This window comes from Apostichopus japonicus, chromosome 19 (assembly GCF_037975245.1).
Source record: "Apostichopus japonicus isolate 1M-3 chromosome 19, ASM3797524v1, whole genome shotgun sequence".
Taxonomy (NCBI): Eukaryota; Metazoa; Echinodermata; class Holothuroidea; order Aspidochirotida; family Stichopodidae; genus Apostichopus; species Apostichopus japonicus.
The window spans coordinates 17,330,895-17,353,903 of record NC_092579.1 but is presented as its reverse complement, the minus strand read 5'-3'; the positions used below and the strand labels follow the sequence as shown (position 1 = coordinate 17,353,903).

The following is a 23,009-nucleotide window of genomic DNA, read 5'->3' as shown; positions in this document are numbered from 1 at the left end:
ATGTCGGCCGAGGTTTGGCTTTGCCAGTAGTGATAATAGTAAAAGACTGAACACATGAGTAAACGTAAAGACAGTCGAGTTCCTTTTTTTTTATCAAAACTAAATATATATCCCCTACCCCTCGCATACACCCATGTTTTAAAGGCACAGGTGTGTATAACCACCATCGAGATGAACTCCGTGCAGCTACTTCAGTTTGAGAAAAGCTTACAAATAATTTTTGTATGTTACAAAACATGAAAACGTGTTTCGTAATGATGCTTTCTATGAATCGTTACACATCTACAAAATATTCAATCAGAACGTTTTGATCTTTGTCTCTCGTCCAATAAACTCACTCTTAAAATAGAATTGGCGAACAGCTAGCTGTTTGTTTTTGTTTTTGTTTATTTCATGGTCTGCAGTGAAACCGAGTACTGCTATTGACTCTCGTGTATGTACCGTGCTTTTATTCTTTTGTTTGAAACACCATGGATTAAAATTTAACTAACAATCTTCAGCCCACGGTGCACATCAACCAATGAGAATCAGTCAGACGACAGCTCCGTTGGCATTTATTTGAAGGTTTCTGGTTACCTTTTACTCGCGCAAAGTTCTTTCTCAGATGGTTCTAGCATGCCTTCGAGACTACATAACGGACAAGCAATATCGAGATCTATAATAGTTATTGGAAAGAAGTGATGTTTGCATTCTGAGCTGACGGAGATTTTCTTATAAGTGCGGTAAGTGTTTTATCTACCATAAGGTGCGTCACAGTATTATTATTATTATTATATATTATGTATTATGTAAGCGATGTATAGATATTTATTGTATATTTCTATTACAGCCACGTAGCAAATAAAATCAAATTATTATAACAACAATAATACTAATCATAGTAATCATAAAAGTATATAAAAGTATCATAAAAATGTTTTAGCCCGTAGTTGCCAAAGCATATTTTGAAGCATATAGCGTCGATTTTCAGTCACTGATCACCCCAATATTTGACTGAAAGTGTAAATGAAATCGTCATTTTTATTAAAATCTTAAAAACAGGTTTTTGTTTACGGAGACGTTATTAACGTTTGTACTCAACTTAAATTCAACTCGTTATGTAACCGTACGTGTGGTAGATATCCTAGTCCTCCACTTATAGATATATAATGTATATGTACAGGATAAGTGTTCTCTCTCACCGATCTTAAATATATATATATATATATATATATATATATATATATATATATATATAAATGGAGTGTAAGTACATTTCGTTGAATTAATTTGTGAGCTTGAAACCATAGCAACTTTATAGACCGTTGTGTATTTTGCAGTCAGTTTAATATGCCATATACAAGTGGATTCCTGCAATTAATATACAAATAATGAATGGTTATGAGTGCAATGGTGCAAATATTTCATGAGTTGAAAGATGGAATGTTCCATTCAACGAGGCGCAGCCGAGTTGAATGGAACAAATTACATCTCTCAACGAATGAAACATTTGCACTATTGCACGAATGGAAACCATTCATTATTTGTTTTATACAACACCTTCAAATTTGGATATAATTGGATGTAAAATGCACTCATGCAACAGATTGTTTTGAACAGATAGGTTTCTCTGCTCTCTTACCATTGAAAAAAAGTGCTATCAAAAAAGTATAACGCATGGTTCTATTTCATAGAGTGCAATAAAGCGTATTTTGCATGCAATCGACGAACAATTGACCAATCAAATGGCCGGAATATAATTAGGTGTTGTATAATTCGTTATGTCGCTATGATGACTTGGAAGCCGCATAGTTACTTCATAGTTTTACTGAATTATAATCCTTTCAAAGCCAACTCTTGAAAGAATCTGATATGAATGTTAGATGACTGACATTCCAAAAATAGTCATTTGGACGCGTGTATACTCATGGTCGCTTTTCTATTCACCCAAATGCAATTACATTTATTTACATCATTAGTAAAAAAGATATATAGCCTAACCTTTAGTGTTGGGAGATTTCGGCTGTTATACCTGTTTCAATCTAGTTATCCTGACAAACACGTCAAAACACGTCAAGGAGGTATTTTTTGGTAGCCTATATTGAGACTATAATTAGAAATAGCTCTAAACATATGCTTGTACTCATAAATGCTCCTGACTTCTGTTTGTGTGATGTTGAACAGTGAGGTCTTCATCCGTAGCAGTTCTTCCCAGGCTGCATGTAAAAAAAAAAACGAGTGAACCATTTTCCATGACTGACGATGGGAAGGTTGAGTAACGGGGTGGGGGGGGGGGTGTCTCACTGTGCCCCTTTTTGCACACCACTATACGATATATGTTATACAAGGGTGCTAACAACAGAAAAAAAGTGGGCGGAATAGTCCATTTGATTCAATTCCTTTTCTAACGTGCATTGACGTATACATAAGCTATCAAAAAAGGAACGCAGAAATTCGATGAGGGTCTTGTGTGTTACCAGATGGATTTTAGTTTTGTAGATGCTATGGACGTGGCCCAGATGGGGTTTCGAATTTATTGCCTCGAAATATTTACTTCTTCTACACTGTTTAAACTTCAGTTTTTCTCCCACCTTCGTTACCGTTCTTTTGACGTAATTTGTTTTGTTTTGAAATAAGACTTATGAGGTATATATGCAATACGAAATTTGATAATTTAATGACCCTGGCACTCCTTCTGCTAATTATTCAAATATGGATGATCCAACTGAATGATTGAGCACGGTGGTAGACTGCTATGAGTATAGTTAACAAAAGTGAGGGGCAGAATCTTAGTCCGGTACACCCGGACACTTTGCAAAGTGTGGGTCGTGGCCTCCTATGTCTACGCTGTAACTAAGTAGGAACTTTTAAGTCACATTTCGGAGGCTGTATTTTTCTCCGTCTTAAAGGTTAAACTACCCCCACCCCCCACCCGCATGGAGCAAATGCCAAAAGGATTTGCAAGTTTCGTTTTCGTGCTACTTTTGTGTATGCGTCTGGCAACAACAGATAGTGATGAGGTCAATCAAGCGGCGACTGAATCAGCAGTGAACATTTTGTTTTGTTTTTAGTTATCCAGTCAAACCGGTCACAATATGTAGCATTCAATGAATTATAAGACATCGATGGCCTATTCAGCATACACAAGTGAACTTGATGATTAATTAATGTGGTCGATATCCTTGTCTATACCAAGAATATCTCGTTGTACATGATCAAAGCATAGCGCTATTACAGAATAGCACCGTGGTCTTGGGGTTGGGAGAGTTTTCGGGAAATCCCCTCTGTGAAATTCTTTGGCTGTGAACCTTTGCCCCCCCCCCCCCCCCACTTGGTGGTTAACACTGGATGTGCAACATTTCCCATGCACAAAATGTGTACGAATGCAATCTCCAACCTTCCCAAGTTTATGCCCAAATCGGTAAGGTTAAAATCAGCACTGATCAACTCCTTTAACGGCCATAATGACACTTCTTAGGAACTGCACAGGAAAACTTGTTGCGTAATATTTGGCTCTACGAATCCATCCCTTGATGATATAGGCCTATAGGGGTATTCATGCACCGACTGCCAAGTTTAGACTTTCAGAATGCAGCGCTATCTCTTCAAATTAATTAAATTTCGATAATGGAGTGTGACGTAGAAGTCGTGTATTAATATAAGCTTAATAAAGGAAGACAGATTGTCAGGTGAATATGACTTGTAACTTTTGAAGTAGTGTTTCTTGCATGAACGGACCAAGAATCTCCCACGTAGGCCTAAAGTTAGGCTTACCTTACTGTATTTAGCCTAGTTTATTGTAAGTTGTTATGTATTGACGTATACCCTACAACTGGTATAGTGTAGCGTTAGGTTTCTCGAAAGATGGGCTCTACCAGCTAAGAGTCATTCCGAAACGTGTTTGTTGTAAATATTTAAGGTAAGGTTATCATAAGAAGATAATTGTCAATTAGAGAAAAAACAGCCACAGTACTGTAGTGGAATTGCAGTTTGCCAATTGCTACACGAGTCGTGCCTACAGTATGTCCTGTTTGCATGATACAAATTTCTTGAAGATCAGAAAACAATGATCTTTTAAATGGTTTGTGGTGTAATGAAACCTTTCTGAATTTGTTCTGTGGTTTAGTGATGTGATTTCATGATGATTTCAGCAATGTGAGTTCATTAAAGTTATTCCACCAACCTATCAAAATTAGATTCCACCAGAATTGAGATAAATCTTGACTTATGATTAAGTACCGTATGTACAGCAGGGGTGGCCAAATTGGCTTGTGAGCCTCAAGCCAATCTTTGACATTTAATGTGCAGCTCGTGGAAATATATATCACAGAGCTCCTTTTTTTATCACTATTTAATGTAAATCAACAACTTTTTTCATGTTTTACAGTTCACAAAATATGAAGTTATTTATATGTGGTTCATAAAGTTTCATCATTTACAATGATATAAATTACCAAAAAGGCAGGTGATAAAGAATGCCAGAATTCAAAACAATAGAGACATGTTAATGTTCGCAAAAAAGAGGGGCTAAGGTGCCTTTGTACTTGTAGGCCTTCTTTTGGTGCCCATGACTTACCATAGCTGACAAATGTTATTAATGGTGCTGACAATTTTTAAAAGGACAAATTACTGGGAGTTACAATAGCTTACAAATATTCTTCAGTTGGAAATGAAAGGGCAAGTTCAATCCCATTTATTTTTAAGGACTGGGAGGGAAAGTGGGCAGATGGACAAAAAGACCAGACTTGCTCCTCCTTATATCCCACCGGAAGAGGTCTTACATGATAAGGTAAATCCAGCTGTTCTAATCTAAATACTTTTGGACCTCTTTTTTATTTTTTTTTCTTGTACTGCACTAACATACAGTATACAAGCAACCACTGGCCAGCTGCAGACAGTTTTGGACATGATTAGTTGGCCAGTACTTAGACTGTGAAGTTGTAGCATGTGTGTAGCAAACTGTATTGTAATATAAATACAGGTTAGTACCTAGATGCTGCCAAAAACTTCCTTCCTTGTAGATCAACTTGGATCCTGTTGACTCTTGCTGGATGAGCCTCCTGAAGGAAGGAAGTCTCTTTTTTATTAACCAAGCTAAGGATCAAATTATTAACATGGTCATGCATAGTGTACCATTTACTCTATGTGTGTTGCGTTAAATACAGTAGCATAACTTTTGTACAGAGTTAAGATTAAGAAGTGCCAAGTGTTTACAAAGATGTGTTCAAAACTTGATTTTTGGCTGCAAAAAGTGCTTCTTATTCTTGTTTATTGTTGTTTTTGGGTGAAAGGAAATATTGAAAATATTAGTCAATAATGCCTTGATACTTGATGACACACTTGTACAGTATCATCATGTTCACGGTGTTGATGAGTATAATGTTGAATGTAGGTCACATACAATTGATACATTAAGCTCTCATTGAGTTGGCATATAGTTACTGTACCTGAAAGAATAATTAAACCGTACTACATTGCAAAATTTGTGTTTAACTTACAATATTATCTAGACAGGATAGTTTGGTTATGTACAAGCTCCAGTTCCTGGCATTGACAGCAAATTGTTCTCGATACCCCTACCACATAGTGCCTTAAGGCCCTTCACAATCATCCATTGCCGATGGCAACAACTATGGTGCCCTCTGAAGTTACCATCCACTGTAGGTGTGCTCATAGTCATCATTTAATTTCATCCAAGTTATCAAACTAACTCAGGGCTTAAGGGTTGACCGAAACTCCCACAATATTTTAATCGTTAAAGTTTTCTGTGCATGGTTCCCTTCACTTTGGATCAAATGCCTTGGATGTCCTTTGAGATTTGTGAATATTGCCTGGGTACCCTTTTGAAAACTGAAAAATTGCCATGGTGCTCTGCCAATTCAACGAAAATCCAAGACAATTTCTAACTAGCCCTGAAATAGCTGTGATAGAGGATAAACAAAGGAGTTATAAGCAAATCCAACTGTCAGCACTGACTGCATGTGATAGAGTTACTTGGTCTGAACATTGCCCTTATTATTTGAACAAAATGACTTGAGCAAGTCTACTCTAAATATATATGAAGCCTCTTGTGCTTGCATTCTTAATGGTTTTCTGTATGTACTGCATAGTTGTTCATTTCCCTTGATGGACCAGAGTTGTACGTTCGTCCTTGGCCTATATATTGATGCTCATTAAGTTTGAAGTACTTAAAAGCTTCTAAAAACAAGTGACCTAATATATTGATTGTTTTCATTGTCAACACTTTTAAGTTCACCTTGTAAACAAAACAATGTCCCTAAACGGGAATGGTCGCTCAAAAATAATTGCGCAATCGTTGTTAACTGTAAAGTATTTTGGAACAGCATGCATAACCTACGTCAGATATCAATCGTGAACAAGGCTTTTGCATCAAGTTAGATGACAAATTGGCTTCTTCATAGGTTTTTTTCAATTCTTTTTGGGATGTCACATTTTTATTGCCCCATATATGCTATTAATTTTCAATAAGGTTTTTGCTGCAGATACTCTATGAAAAGGTCACCATGTGTTAACCCAAATTTTTTAACTAAAATTCCTGCAGTTTTCATAAGTGATTCAGAGATGTGCTCAGGAATACAGTTTGAGTGCCAGGCAGGTTTGTGTGGTAGAGGGGTCTAAGGGGTGGGGTGTCCCCCCTCCCCTTTGGTATATTTTTGCAATTTGTCTTCTCAGATGGCAAATGGTTTTTCCTATTCCGGGAGCTGACTTCTGTGCCAAGTATTCTCCCATATTTTGGTAACATTGGTAAAATTAATTATCATAAATAATGCACAGCCGCTCGGCGTGACCACAATCACGGTGACTTCCTGAAGTTTCGGAGTCTTAGGATTTATCCACTGACATCAGTTGAGAGATGGTTCACATTTTCTGAGCAGCGAGGATCAATTAAACAGCTCTAGAGTTAATAACACTGAGCACTTTAAATAAAGCAAATTATTCTTGAACTTGGTCTGAATTTTTACCAAGCATATGAGTATTTCTTAAAATGAGATTTGCAATTACCCAACCTAAGACATCCTTCTAGGATGTTTACATTAAATGAATGTAATTGAGTTAATTAATTAATAAGTTTGATACAGTCCTCAGCATTTCCCTTGGCTGGAAAATTTTCATACTTCAGTATAAAATGCATGGACAAGCAAATTTTTATAAAACACATGTGTATAAACCCTTTTCAAATTGTTGACTTTGCTGCTTGCAAAGAAGTCTGGACTAACCAGACTGATGAGTTGCTTTGCCATAGGATTTTACTATAGACTACAGTAGCATTGAAATATTTATCATTTTCAAATCAAAGGCTGAATTAAACCCAACTCCCATACATGTATTTGCTCCATTAACATCCCACATATTTTGATTGCTCTCTATAAAGTATCAGATGTTTAGTGGTGATTTTCAAGTTTCCTCTTTGCCTCGTTAGTTTGAATACAATATTAGACCAGATCATTCTCGTAGTAATATCGTACTGTAGACTGTACAGTCATCAGCTATCCACTTAGAATCTTTAACACTTCTTTCACCGTGAAGCTGAGCCTGCACTTGGTATATATATCTTGGTATCTGCAGTGCTTAGTATGACCAATTTCCTGGAACATTATGGACTTTTAATTTGTTTAGTCAAATTCCTGCTGGCTATGATTTTCTCCTCTCTGCTTCATTTCCTCAGGTTCTGCAAATCTATCAACAAACCTGTACCTGTTGGAGATGTTGACATGCCAAATTGTGAATACTGTATTAATCAAAGTTACAATTGTCAGAAGAGATCCGTTGATAATTGCTAACAAGTTTTGGACAACACGATGATTGTATTTAGTGTCTAACAATTGAATTTAGCAGTTTACTCACTAATGATAGACATTTTTCTTCCTGTTATAGACATAATTTAGAAGACTGCAACAGTAGTCAAATCATATTTTATTATTATATTTTTTTGTTTGGAAAAGAATCATAAATTTTTTGGGGATAACCTCAGTTACCAGACTTAAAAGCTGCCCCAAAAATTTCATCCAATCAGAACTGAAAATCCAACATCAGTTGAGGCACGTTTTATCAAGAAGGAAGAAATTCTATATATTTCTTAAAGCGATGGATCAAAATTTCATCTTGAAAATATTGACTCTGCTGTCATGTTTCATCCAACACTCCGGTTCTGAAGACGCAGTTTCCGTGAGCTGGGATTATTGTGTCATCGGAGCCGGCCCCGGTGGCCTACAGATCGGTTACTTTCTGGATCGGGCCGCCAGAAATTATGTCATATTTGAGAAGGGCAACTCCAGTGGCACTTTCTTCCAGTACTACCCTCGACACCGAAAATTGATCAGCATCAACAAGAGGCATACGGGAAAGACGAACAAGGAATTCAACCTACGACACGACTGGAACTCTCTCCTGAGTGACGACGAGAGTTTGCAAATGAGGTAGGTATTGATTTCATAGAGCTAGCTTAAATAATTCATCTTTTCAGTTTTGAGGTGTATTAGCAGGCAATAATGTCAGACTCTGCGACATTGCCAGTGTTCATCGAGTAAAAGGATGAAAGAAAGAAAAAATCATTAACTATTATATATAGAAGATGATAATATAAGAAGAATTGCATTTAAGCGAGGACAGATCTGCAACTGTGTGAAAGAGAATGGTTTGATAAAAGGGCAGTTGAGAGAGGAATTGAAGTAGAGTTTGAGGTTGAATATAGATGGAAATGTAATGGTGCACTATATGGAAGTTTATGCATACTGTACACATGCTGTGTCTTAGCTATGGCTCAAAATAGATGTAATATTTGACAAAATTGCATTTCTCCTGATATTAAAGGATTTTGAAAAGAAGTTAGAGATTGGTACCTGTAGTCTGTAGCTACAGTACAGAGTGATATACAGTACTGCAGTTAAAACAGATATCGAGAGCATTTTAAGTAAAAGCCTAACATGGTGTAATAAGATACTGGAATTGCACCTACACGGTGCAATTAAGTGCAATATAGTACATCACTGTCTTTTTCAAGGTTTTATTGACCGTGCACAATTCACAAAATAAATGTGCATATTTCAGAAAATCTTCCAACAGTCATTTTGATTACTGAAAAATGTGCCAATAAAAATAGCACTGGTCACATGTTCTGCTGTTTGAAGACAATAATAGATGAAATGTACAACTGACTATAAGTTCTTCTCATGTTTGTAACTTTGTATACAGTGTAAAAAGACTAAACATGTGTATACACCCTGACGTAGGTTTTAAGTCAAACTAATGACTGATCCTCCAACATCAGCCTGTTTCATCGTCAACGGCTGTACAGTCTATAGCCCAAGAAAAGCAGACTGAAATCGTATCTGTCGGTGGATCTGAGAAGAAAAAAACTATTTTTCTCCACCAACTGAGTGTGTGAATAGACTCTGTGCATGAAGTGCATGAATAATCCAAGATGTTAACTTGACATTAGCTGGCAATCAAGGTCTCATTTTTGTTGTGCATGACTTAATGTGTGCACCAATATGCTAGGCTGATCAATTGAGATGGAGAAACTTTTATTTCTATCTAAGTACTGATGATTTCCCAATTGATGTGATCAAAATATTAATTTGGAACTTTGCCATGAAATTTAAAGTCGAAGGCATGTATGGTAAAATGCCATCATTTCCTTTAGATCTTAAGGTTTACTTTGATCATATTACTGTATGGTCTGCAATACGAGTAGCATGAAGTTCTAACTTGACTGTTAGTAAATTTGACATACAGGTAGGCCTATGTACAGTAATGTACTGTTGGATGCACCTTTTCTTTTGAGCTTCTGTACCAAATGGAAAGGCACAGTGTATTCCATGTACACTGTAGTTCTGCCTGAGACATACTGTATGGTGGGAGATGGGGGGGGGAGGGTGGGGGAAATTTGGAAGGAGGTGGGGGAGGGGGAGGAGTCTCTTTAAAATCTAGTACTCCAATTTAATTCACTCTATACTGTACTTAAAGCCAGTTACACACTGTTTCTGTGTTATTTTTGAAGTGTTCATCTGTCTTCATACTAATACGACACTGGTAATTATTATTCCAGTCGAACCCAAAGGGTGGAACATCCCTTACATATATGCACATTAAGCAAATAGTGGTGCTGATATATAAACAAAACGCCTCTCTCCTTGTTGCAATTAATCAACAAGTTTAGTACATGATGGAATCTATATATAACGAAGAATTGATAACTTTAACCATTCATCGTTCATAAAAAATGGCTGGGAATGTACACCAGCTAGAATTACGTTGAACAAAACAAGAACTTATATGGATGATATACATGATATATATAGTAAGCACTATAAGTAAGAATTTAGTTCAAGTGGTGCAACGTATCAAATTTATATTTAGAATATCTTACGAGTGCGTCAGTGCGTACGTGCATGTTGTGTCTTATTGTTCTGGCTAAAAATAAAGAAAAAACTCTTTTCCCCTGCTTTAAATCTAAGATGGCTGTTATGATGTACATGTGTTTGTCAGAATAAGGCTTTGAGGCAACCAATTTCACGTCCATAACCACTTGAGTTATCTGGAGAGGGCGATAAAATCTGTGGTAACAGCTGACAAAAGCTTCGGGCATTAGGATAAATGAAAAACATTGGTTGTAGAAAAGAATCGAACTGCAGGTGTGTTCTCCTTGAGAATTACCAGCCTCTCCTGATGAAACCATGTCAATTAAGCGTTGAATTGTGTCAATTCAGACTTACTCAGCCAGAAAACTGCTGCAAGCAACAGAAGAAGTTTGTTGATTGGGATGGTTAATCAGTCATGAAACATAATTAATTTGTTATTGATCTGAAAATGTTTTTTCTTTAACTTTGAGTAACAATGCAGTGCCGAGATAATTTGAGCAGTCTGAATGCTGGATCGGCCCACGTACATTACATTAGGCGTACAACGTACGGTAATAAGATTGAGAACTGCAGGTAGGGGGGAAGGTCTGATGTTGTATGCATGCAGTCTTGAGATTTTACCATGTACAGTAACATACTGCAGCAGATGCTTAGAACAGATAGTTTTCAATGTTGGAAAGTGTAGATTCTGTCACAATGTACATAGTTAAAGTGCAGTACCATACCTCAGACTTACTGTGTGACTAAAGTACAGTATATATGAGACTTTAACAGTGTATATATGCATGCACAGTATGTTAATTATATATATTCTAAAATATTCATTAAGTCATAACGTTATGAATTGAGTAAAGCAAGACAAATGACTGAGTTCTAACCTCACAGTATCTGCATCTTCTACTTGTAATTCTACGGTTAACACAAGTTTACTGAATACAAAAATCATATTTGTACATGTATATATGTACACAGCACACAGGGCTGAGGCTTTATTCCTGTGTGTTTTAACCTCTGACCTACTGTACAAAACATGTGCATTTAGTTACATGTAGTACTTTCAGATTTGCCATTTGAAGGATTTGTACGAAAAAGGTGTAAATTTGCTATTTTGCTTAAATCTACTCATACTTTTAAATCTACAGTTCAGATTTAATGTTCTATTTTAACAAATATAGTGGGAAATTTTGTTACTGTAGTTTATAAATGATGACAGTGTAAAAATGTAAATATTGCCAGCCTTAAATCTTCTCAATTCTGTATACTGTTCAGACTATTTATTTTATACTAGAACTGTACTCTCAATTGGTATTCAGATGGCATAACACACAGCTGTACGTTTAGAATGTAAGTCATTTAAATGTCACAAGTTTCATGCCATGATTCTGTCAAATGTCAGCTGATTTTACTGTAACTTAATCTGGATTACAGATCTCTCAGTACAAATTGCATTTACACAGACTAGATGCCTCAATTACAAGTAATAAACAGACTTCATGTATGACCATTAAAAGAATTTGTGGCTTTCTGGACGTGCACATTATGCAAAATAGATACTAGATGTATATATGTATGTATATGTACATATATATATATATATATATATATATACATCTATGCTCTTTTTAGTTTTTAGTATTATTTTTTTTAATTACAGTACTTTATTACCGTACAGCATGGATGAATGTATGCCGTACATCAGTACATATATACATTATTATGTACACAGCTTCCAGTACAGCAGTAGCTCTTGCAATACTCCCTATGAGTTATGAGGGGTTAAGGTGTCAAAGTAGAGATTTGACAAACCGTGAACAAATTTTGGTATACCCTGAAGTGCAGTTCCCTAGATGTTGGTATGTCCAGGTGACTAGGAATTGTGGGAGAAGTGGGGTGGGAGGGGAGGGGAAGGGGAAGGGAGGTCAGTGTGATGTTTGCACAGCTAGCACAGGTATATGTGGTACATACAGTTTGTAGGTTTATTGAATGGGTAGATTTGAAAGTATATATATGGTTTGAGTAGCTCGACAGTTAAATGTATTAATCAAAATAATTTCTAAATTATACTCAAACCTGCAATATAGTATTTTTAGATACTTAATATAGAATGTTCAATAATCAACATTCCTTGCACACATTCCTTATGTACAGTACATGTTTTGTACCATTAGATGAACGAAATGACACAAACATACGGTATGTGATATCATGGAAGCATGCTCATGCACTGAAAAATGTGTTAAATTATAATTTTCTTCAAAATTTGCATCCAATTTTCTACTTTAAATTTAGGATGCATCTCAAAATATGAACACATATAATAGTCATTGGTATATTGTTAATTTTACTTCCTGTTAAGGAAAGTTTACACTCTATCCAGTCCAATTTCAAAGCAACAGAGTGATACATATAAAGCAAAGCAAACTAGTGTGCTAGCTTTCAGTTGATTAACACCAGGACAAATCACACACACGTTTGTTACAAAGTCACTAACAGTACATTACAAACTTTGATAATTTGGACTATCAATATCTTGAAAATGTGATGTACTGAACTGTAGGTAGGAACTGTACACAAATTTCACCTGGAGGCTTAAAGAATGTGTTCCTTTCTCATCCCCCCCCCCCCCCAAAATAAAAAAATTCCTCTGGATTATCCAATCAACATTATGAAATTGCTGTCAGAAAATTAACATCAAGTTCTGTTATACATGTTAAATGTTGCAGACTTCTGTGATGTGATTATAGAACTGCATGTTTTTACAATTTCGTTAAAACAGACAATTTTACTGCCTCAAGTCTACACTTAATAATCAGCCAAACTCTTTAGGCTGCAGGTCTAATTTGTATACACGTGTGCATGTCTCTGGGTGAAACAATTCTTTCGATTTGTATTTAATCAAATATTTGCAGCAAGTCACCTGACAATCTGTCACATCCCTACTATTAAGCTACCTGTCACTCTAGCTCCGGTGACTTTATTAAAAAAATTTGGTGAGCCGAAATCAAACTTTTTTTTTAACAGTTCCCTAAGCGACATGAGTTAATATCTGCTGTCAAAATAATGCATTCAAAATTGGCTGATGGATATATTTAAAAAAAAAAAATACCCATGAGCTCATTTCCATTATGCAAAGAGTTTCTTGGAGAGAATTTAAGTATGAGTAGGTGTAGTCATGGAGTGGCAGCTCGCTGGTTTTCCTTTTTGTTGTTTTGCATTAATTTTTAGAGTCGTTCTCACTTGTGTAGGATGCATACAAGTTATAGGTATAGGCTAAGTGATAGTACTTCTACTTAGTTACGGCATATAGGTACAGAGCACACTGTTATTGGTTTGATGAGGTGGAGCTATGTTACAGGAGTATGTAATTAGAAAAAGGAAGATTTTCATTTGTATTGTAGACAAGTGTAATTCTACTTCCCATCATCCACTGTATAAAGTGCACCTAAGATCCCCCTCCCCCTCCCAAGAATAACGCAAAACAAGTTTAAACACTTAAAGGGGTACATTAATCCATTTACCTCTAAAATGTAGTTTGTGGAATTTTTTGTGTTTTTCTGGTACAGGTACATGTATTCCCTCCTTTAAAGCAGCATTTTATTTATTCCATTCCGAAGAGGAAATTATGTGTTTGTTAAATGGCCTGGCTTATAACGATGAAGATTATATAAAGTGGACAAGATGGCTTTTAAACTAATCAGACTTGCTTGAATTGTCACTCCAAGTATGTGTTTTCCCCCTAGTGATTACAAGAAAAGTATTCTGTCACTAGACGTCAAATTAGGTTATTGAAGGTGAGCAAGTAATTCCTTGTAATTTTCAATTTTCAAAGGATTTTGCATAGCATAATACAATATCGATCAATTCCTTTATAGCAGGAACTAAATAAGATAAGACTCCTTTTTAATTAAAGTTAAACTGTACCTGTATCTTAGTTTCATGCAGCTTGCAGCTGAACTGAATACTGTATAAATGGTAGTACTACAGTACTGTACATGGCAATGAGTTGCTGGTTGCATTGATTGATGTACCGTTGTATAAATTTACCATCTTAAGTTCTTCCTATTAATTCATTCTGATTGATTGGCACATCTCTGCCTTGCCTTTGACATATGTAATTTATTGAGTACCGTAGCTTGGAGCACTTTCTTCATGTAACTACTTACCATAAGTCGAAGTTCCTTTTATCAGCTTAATTATTTAGCATATTGAAGGCACTGAATTAGTTATAGCTGCTCATCAAGATCTTAAACTAACAGTATGTATGTAGAATCTTGTAACATGATGGTGACTGCTTACTGTATATTATAGCATTAGCTGTGGGGAATTCTAATCATAAATTAGCATGGTTACATTATTGTAGTCATTGAGACAGACATCAAGTTTGAATATATTAGTAATTTATAACCTGTCAAGAAATAAGATGCATTGGGGGGGGGGGGGGAAATTATGAGCCCAGGAAGGTAATATCTGTAGAGTGCACACTGTAGTTAAATTGAACAGTTTTCCATACTTGCTCAATGTATATACTGTAGTAGAGCACTACACAATATGCACTACAGTATACATATAGACACAGTGTGCAAACTGTCTGCTACAAACCTAGTAACAGTTTGCATTAGGTGGTAACTTTTTGCCACTCACAAATGTTGGATTCATGAGCATACTGTAGATCTATCATATTCTCTATTAAAGAGATCTGTATCCTTTCAAACATTTCTGCTGATACGTCTTATACGACGAGTGGTATTAACTGGTAATTTGAAGGCTCAGTTCAAAATGTTTTTTGTATCCAATCATAACTATCTGCTAGCTGTGCTTCTGGTGAACTAAAATAACAGGGAATGGGGGGGGGGGGGAGAGGGCTAGTGGGGAAGAAGAGGAATGGTTCAGACTACACGGTTAGTACCCTACAACGTACCTTATAGAATCTTCACTGTAAAGGACCTACAGTAAGAGTCAGGTTCATTTACTGTACTGTAGGTACAGTGAACAAGCAGTTTTGAATAAAGATTGGGAATAGCTACTGTACAGTACATGGGACATGTCCCGTTCAGTTTGCCTAACCTTCCCTTATTTGCAAGAATTAGAGATGTGTATGGGGGAGAAAGACATTAAAAATTCTGAAACTATAATTTTCTATGTATTTCTCGACAGTATCTTCACTTTTTAATTTTTTTCCTTTTTTCTTTTTTGTTCTAGACATTACAGCCGTGAGTTCTTCCCCCCTGCTGATGACTATGTGAGGTATTTGAACGACTACACGCAGAAGCTAGGCTTGAACGTACAGTACAACACAGAAATCTCTAATATCCACAGACATGCAGGCCAAAATACAAATCACACAGAATATTTCACAATGAGGAACCAGAAGGGAGTCGTCTACACCTGCAAGTAAGTACATGTACTTGTATAGGAAACATATATGAGTGCAATTAAAGCTACTGAGCTACCTGTACAGCCTAAGTTTAAACCATGTCTTGTTGTGAGTCATATACAGAAAGGGTACATTTCTTGAAGAACTGTCGTATGCATCAGGTAACAGTTCAGTGTTTGAACTTTATATTGCAGTTTTGAAGGCTCTGTAACTTTTGTCTCACATGAAATAGTATGGTTACCATGTGCAAAAACTGCTATAAAATTCTTTGCACTGTTTATATAGCGCGCTATCCATTTTGCATAGCAATTTGCTATGCAATATGCCGTGTTGCGAGGATGTTGTGGGTGGAATGCCTTTCTCATATTAAGTACTGTATCCTCTGCGTAATTGTGAGGCATCATGGTTTCAGGAGAAGGAGCCACACATATTAAAGACCAGAATGCGGTCTGCTCACCAACGAAAGAAGATCTATGTATTACACTTGTTGTAAGAAGACAGGTAATTTTTAAATTTTTTTTATCATATCATTCTACTCCTTCACATATTTCTACTGAGCCTAGCAATATACCCTAGCCTATAAACCTGGTGAAATTCTTTGTATTTTTAATTCTTATCATATCCGAACTAGGTACATTTGCTTCATTCTTCTCCTACATGTATCCTACACATATTTCTACAGAGCCCAGGATATACCCTAGCCTATGAACTTGGTGAAATTCTTTGTACTAGCTGTTCCCAAAAGAAATCAACTGTAGGCTGTCTTACTTCTGATATGTACTATTCAGAAGTCCCACACTGTGTGTTATAATCTGTTTTTCCAATTGATTCTCACGCTTGGTGTAACATCAATGTTAGTAACAATACAGTACTGTATACTTTGACTTTCTGTATACGGGAAGCTTGTTTGATCTGTTCACAAATAAATGTATGTACAAAATCATACAACATAAGTTTTAATTTTACTAGCTATGGCCCCATCATTGTTAACTTTATCCATTATTGTCCTGTAAATGAATGGGTGAGCCCCCCCCTCCCCAACAAAAAAGATCAATACTTTTTCGAAGAAACTGTTGCCCAGACGTTGGAGATGAAATGTTTCAAATGTTGAGTGTGTTCATGTCTGTGCATGAGAAGACATTTTCAATACAGCTACAGTACAGTAGGTATTAAAATTGAAAAGTCGATGTACTGTGCTCAGGGGCTGTATGATAAGGTACATACAAGAGGATCTGACTCGCAAGATTAGAATCGTGCAAGACACTCTCAAACAAAGTGTAAAAAGCACGTCTGTAACATAGGAAGGTAATCAAAGATTCATTATATGGTGAGGGACATTCTAACAAAAGTTAGGTACAGTATTCTTCTTAATATTGCCTTTGAGAGATTTAGAAACACATCCATGATAGCTTATCACCGTGAAAGATATATCGAAGAACAGAAAAAAATTTGTAACATTTATGTGCGTGGTTAAAACTGCTCATTATAAGCTACTGTATTTCCTCATGCAGTTAATTTTATGTATTTGTAATTTTACATATTTAACTTCCTCGTTTAGGGATTGATTCGTTCTCGTTACGTTGCATACAGGTAAATTGGATAGATATCAGTACCACCCTGACCAGTCTCTTGTGTAAAGTCATGTTCAATAATTAATTAATTATGGTAGAACTGTATCTTCGTGAACTCATGTAGGGGATAACATTTCTTCAGTGTTCACATTTTGAAGTTTTGTACTTTGGTTTTCTTCATAATAAAATACTACAGTACTATAGTTCACATAGATTGACTTTGTTTCTCGAATACCTGTCTCCCCACAACCTTAGCACTCTCGTTCTACCATGCCTAAAACGAACCCGTAACCTGTGCGCCCTCTATGTCCGGACCTCTCCGGTAAATGCCCTTCCTTCTTATTCTACCACCCAAAGTGCCTAGTCGTAACGCTTTGTGTGGATTTTTCCCATCTTCAATTCGTTCGGAACATAGTTACCATGCTTCTGAGGATACATAGATACCGAGGGCATCTAAAGTATTTTTTTATCTAGTTTAATGTCTAATGTATTTCACCTATTTCAGTCTGAACATTTTGCATGTATGTAGCATCTATTAAAGTATGTGAAGACTCACGCACAAAGAAACGTCTCATGCAGGTAATCTGACCTAGTTTCGAATGAGGTGTAACAGAAGTGTTAGACACCACCATTGATCCCAGAAAATACACACACAGCTTGCTACCGTCGGTAATTAGACACTAGTGTACATACATACAGCTAGGGTCAATACCCACAACACAGTGTACATAGCAGCGATGGACATCTCAGGTCTAGATAAAAGATAACAAGGTATCACGTTTCATTACTCTCTGCATTGTGTAGCAACAAGCAGAAAACTTCACTTGCAAGCAACGGAAAGTTAACTTTTCAGAGCGCGGCACGCGGTTTGGGGCGAGTCTTCAATGCCTTTAAACTATTAGTTGTTCAGTGATTGTAAGCATATCTCTCTCTCTATATATATGTATTACGAACTTGCATAATCAATAAACTGAACTGTTTCACTGTTGCATGGTAAACATCTCACAGATTACTCTACATTACTGAACTGTACCATCCATAGGATCTATGTAAGTTATATAACCGTACACACACTTGAAGGCAGAAGCTGGGTGGCTTTTGAAATACCTTTCTATGTTATACTATAGTCACATTCAAAGAAGAATACTATTTCCATCTTTCAAAACATAGAATTTTACGATTGATTTATGAAACACCTGCCGTCATGGTGAAAGTCCTTGTTAGAAACATAAATTTTGCTTGCCTCGAAGATATGCACATGAAGTCTCAGGAATCATGCCGTCGGGTAAATCCAGCCACTCGTGACCAGAAAGTTTAACTGACTGCTTTTGAACCCCCACAAATCCAATTAAACTGTGTAAGGCTAGCAGGGATTTGGAAGCGAAATTGAAATTCATTGGATTACTCGGAGAAAAGCAGGGAAAAGGAACGCAGACGATTGAGTTTCTATCCAGGGAACATGAACGATTTGTTGTACCTTCTGGCTCTACGGATTGGTGAGGGCAGGGTTATACCTTGGAGATTGGCAGCAGACACAGTTTTGTATCCCTGGTACAGTTCAGTAAACAATTGAATACAGATGTATACTATTGGCTTAGGGTGAGCTAGTCCAGCATAAATAAAGACCAATTTAAAAATGGACAGGTAAAAGGCACAGCAGATGTAGATAGTAAAACAAATTTAACCAAATATCTTGAAGGTGTTACTAAATGGCTATATTTGACAACTTTATCATCTTGGATATTGGAGACGGAGGCGGGGGGGAGGGGGGATATATATGAAAACAAATTGGAATGTGCTTAGAGGGAGAGAGAGTGTGTGTGTCTAAATATCAAGAAACTGCTGAAGATTTGTTCTTAATTAGAGATGGAGGGAGCTGTATCGAGATGACGCATCAAGAGGACAGTCTCTCATCCTCTTCGTTGAGCAGAGTGTCGTCTGAGTGAGAACGTTGGCTGTTGCAAGAGGATCTGGATGAGACATTTCTAAGATAGAAATTAGAATATGTGAAGATATATCTTCAGATGTGAAATCAACTGAAATTGGACTGTCATATTCTGCATCCCAGCTGCACTTGCCTTCTTGAGTAACATACAGGTCTACAAAGATAGACAGAATTTGTGTTAGAATAAACGGTTGAATGCATGATTCACTGATTTTTCGCAAACAAATGATGATACCGGCATATACTTTATATCTCTCACTGAGACCACGAAGGGGCATCATCCATGCAGTTATCTGTGGATTAAATTAACATTGCTTGGTCGGAGCAATGACATAAGTAAGTTATTTATAACCCAGTTAATGTAAGCTATTACTCTTCTGCAGGTAGTGGTCTATACATTATAAATGTATATATGCTTCCATATATTTTCACCGACATAATTGTTGGGTGTGATAACTTCCAACCATCTTTATTCATCCCATGGATACAGAAATGGTTAAAGTATCCCATACTGTGGATAAAGTATACATTTTGTTCCATATTACTATATTTAAATTATGAAGGTTTGGTAATTTTTCAACCTTCCTTTAATAATAAGTTTGGATTCACACATATTTTATACTCCCATTCTCTCCCCTCCCCTCCCCTCTCCTCCCCCCCCCCCCAAGACTGCAGATTGTCTTGATTATTATAGAGTAAATTCTGCAAAGTAACAACTGCATGCATACAGTATGATTTATTTCTCATCTGCATCCAGAGAATCACATACAGTTATGTATGTAAATGATGTTGTAGAGCTCTATTATTATAGTAAGTGTTTCAAAACTTGTATAAAGATCTCCCAAAGTTTCAGTTTGGGATAAATCCCATTTAAGCTACAGGTTAAAACAACTATGGCACCCATGGTAAACAGTACACTACTTTTGCTTAATATCCACTGTACTAGTCATGCACATAAACTGCAGAACTGATTCCTGAGTGTGACAGCTACAAACTTAATGATCATCCAATTTTCATAAATAGCAACAGATATCACTCATACATATACATATACATTTTTGCAATGAAAATAAAAATACTGATATAGGCATTTCAGGGTTGAAATTTGCCAAATTTGATTCTCCCCCCCCCCCCCCACCACCTTTTTTTTCATTATAAAGGCATCGAATCAACACAAACACCTCAGCAATTCCTATTACGTTCAATTTATACAATAGTTATGTACCATTTCCTTATCGCTCCGAGTAATTTTGTGGCAGGTTTTATGCAAACTTAACAACTTTTTTTATTGAGCCCCCCCTTGACATATTTTTTTACCTCGGTTTTAAATTGCATCCCCGAGAGGGGAATAATATATTTGCAGCAAATTTGTCTGCTGCTTTTTTTTCTTGGCAATAGTTTTTTAAAGTCAAGTGAAGGGATGAAGAAATGGCGATGATCTCTGATGTGGAAAATTAAATTTAACGCCTGTAGGCTTAATTGAGCTTTGATATATTTCCAACAGAATGTTAATGAGGGAGTGAGATCAATTTCCAGTCGGAGATAAGGATGGAGGGGAGCTGGGGAATGTATTATGTATGTATAATTTAAAGGTTATCTAATACGATACTCTGTACTACAGTATATAGGTGCTATATGTATATTAATAATTCAGTCAGCATAAAACTAGTGCATCTTAAATATATGTTTGTTGCAGATCTACAGGTATAGGTAGTATTTTTGGCCTCTTCTTGCTAAGATCTCTGCATTTATGATGAATAATACTGTTTCCTAACAGATATGTAAATTGATAAATTTACATAACTATTGAGTTATCTTTTAAATCAAGTCAATGGCTTCTGTATAAATTACTTTGCATTTTGCAATATGGGATCTAGATTTAATTCTATCCAGTTAAGAACTAGTTTCTAAAGGCTATAGGTAATATACCATATTAAAAAGAAAATGGTTATATTGGGGAGATTTTAAAAGAAACTATAGACCCAGTTGTATGTGACATAAAGCAGTTGTTCAAACTTTCTCTTACTATTACAATGAAAATGTGAGGTATACAATTCTGAATTTTGAATTAAAACTAATACTGGTGATGTACATATTTACATTTATAATCCTAGTCAATCTTTCTATTTTTTAATTATTTATTTCAATTTTTTTTTATGAATTCTGATACTTCTCTGAAATTAAATGAGTACCAATGAGGTTTATAACATGCATGCAGTGCAATTTCCTTCAAAACCTAGCTATACAATTAATAACGCTACTGTAACTGCATGGCCAGCTGCACAGAGCTCTGCAAATAGTGGCAAATCACAAATATGCTCGCCCTATATGGTACCACAGACATATCTTGATGTTACAGTCACATGATTAGAATTGTTGGAGCTTCTTTGTTTCTGATATAAGTTGACTGACATCTTAAAAAGAATTACAAGAAAAATATCTAAGTTGTGACGTGGCGATTTCTTTATGACAAGTTAAGAAAAAAATAAGCAAATTATGTCGTAAATATCATGTCTTGGATGATTTGACACAAAACCAGTCGAAATGTCTTTTACAGTAAATAACGCCTTGAGCAACCAACCTTGTTCAAATTACTGGTGAAACATGCAGCAAGTACTGTGCTGGATTTGAAGGGTTTCTACATTATAATGGCACTTATGCCATATCTGGAGCACTCAATCATTAACAGGCTTTATGCGGCCTGTTTAACTACGTAAAGGTCAAACACATGCATCACAGGTACCTGGACTGTTAATTAAGCTTAGTTTTATTGGTACCAGAGGGAGAAAATTGTGGTTTAAATCATGAGATTACGACTATGCAATCAAGAATTAAGAAAAACTGCATCAAAACTTTCCTTGAAATTTGAATGGTTTCATAAGTCTTGTATATATGTATTGGTTACTGTAGTGTAGTACACGCTTACATTGAATGTACATATCCCAGAACTTAGGTGCATAGTGCAATTGCTTAAAGTTATATAGTGTATAAAATATAGTGCATATTCTGTAGCTTCAGGAATTAACAGTTCAATATTGAATTTGCATGACCCCTTTATAAGTATATAGTCATAAAACCACTGGAAAGAATCACAGGCTGTTGTTCTTACAGTTTCATATTATTAAATCTCACGATTTGTTGGTTTAAAGGAAATGGCAAGGGTTGATGGTTATAATCATCCGGTTAATTTTATGTGTTCACATACCCTGGCAGCATATATATATCAGGGCTATAATCCTGACATGTTCCCTAGGGCTTTTTTTGGTAACTAATAATCGAGTTAAAACAATGATTTTCCACTTTTTCTGCAAATCATGATCTATATACATTAAATTCCTCTTTATATAATGAAATACTCTAATGATTACAATTGTCCAAGGAGACAAATAGGTTGGAGTTTAAAACGTCAAAGGTGCTAACCACTGTACCCTATGCACTTTAGCCTCTGCATGGTCTGTTCAACAATTGCCAAGCATGTACTGTTGTGCTGCCTCATTGAGGTCCTGTGTATACACAAGTTGTCATTAAACTGGAATGTTTAACTTCTTAAGGATAACTGTGTCCATATATTATATATTATAAAATAATTAGTAGGATACGGATATGGTTTTTGGTATTGGAAAGAAGGGGATTATCTGCATCGTCATACCGTTGGTTTTGTGGCTTTTTATTAACATTTTACTTAATTATTGTTCTGAAAGGTATCTGATATGGGTCACCGCACGTTTGAATTTATTCTATGTGTCTTTGTTTAATGG

General features: G+C 36.0%; 1 protein-coding gene across 2 annotated transcripts in view; it reads left to right on the top strand.

The window, feature by feature from the left end:
* The first annotated feature begins 570 nt into the window (after positions 1–570).
* The window catches only part of LOC139960141 (FAD-dependent oxidoreductase domain-containing protein 2-like), a 43,920-nt gene continuing 21,481 nt past the window's right edge, over positions 571–23,009 (top strand). Inside the window, exons 1-3 of one of the 2 annotated variants that reach the window (XM_071958283.1) lie at positions 571–722; positions 7,667–8,417; positions 15,561–15,752. In XM_071958283.1, coding sequence (XP_071814384.1) covers positions 8,086–8,417; positions 15,561–15,752 — 524 coding nt within the window. In that variant the 5' untranslated portion in view covers positions 571–722; positions 7,667–8,085. Of the gene's footprint in view, positions 723–3,421; positions 3,669–7,666; positions 8,418–15,560; positions 15,753–23,009 lie in introns of those variants that run through there. The other variant, XM_071958282.1, reaches the window with a different exon arrangement.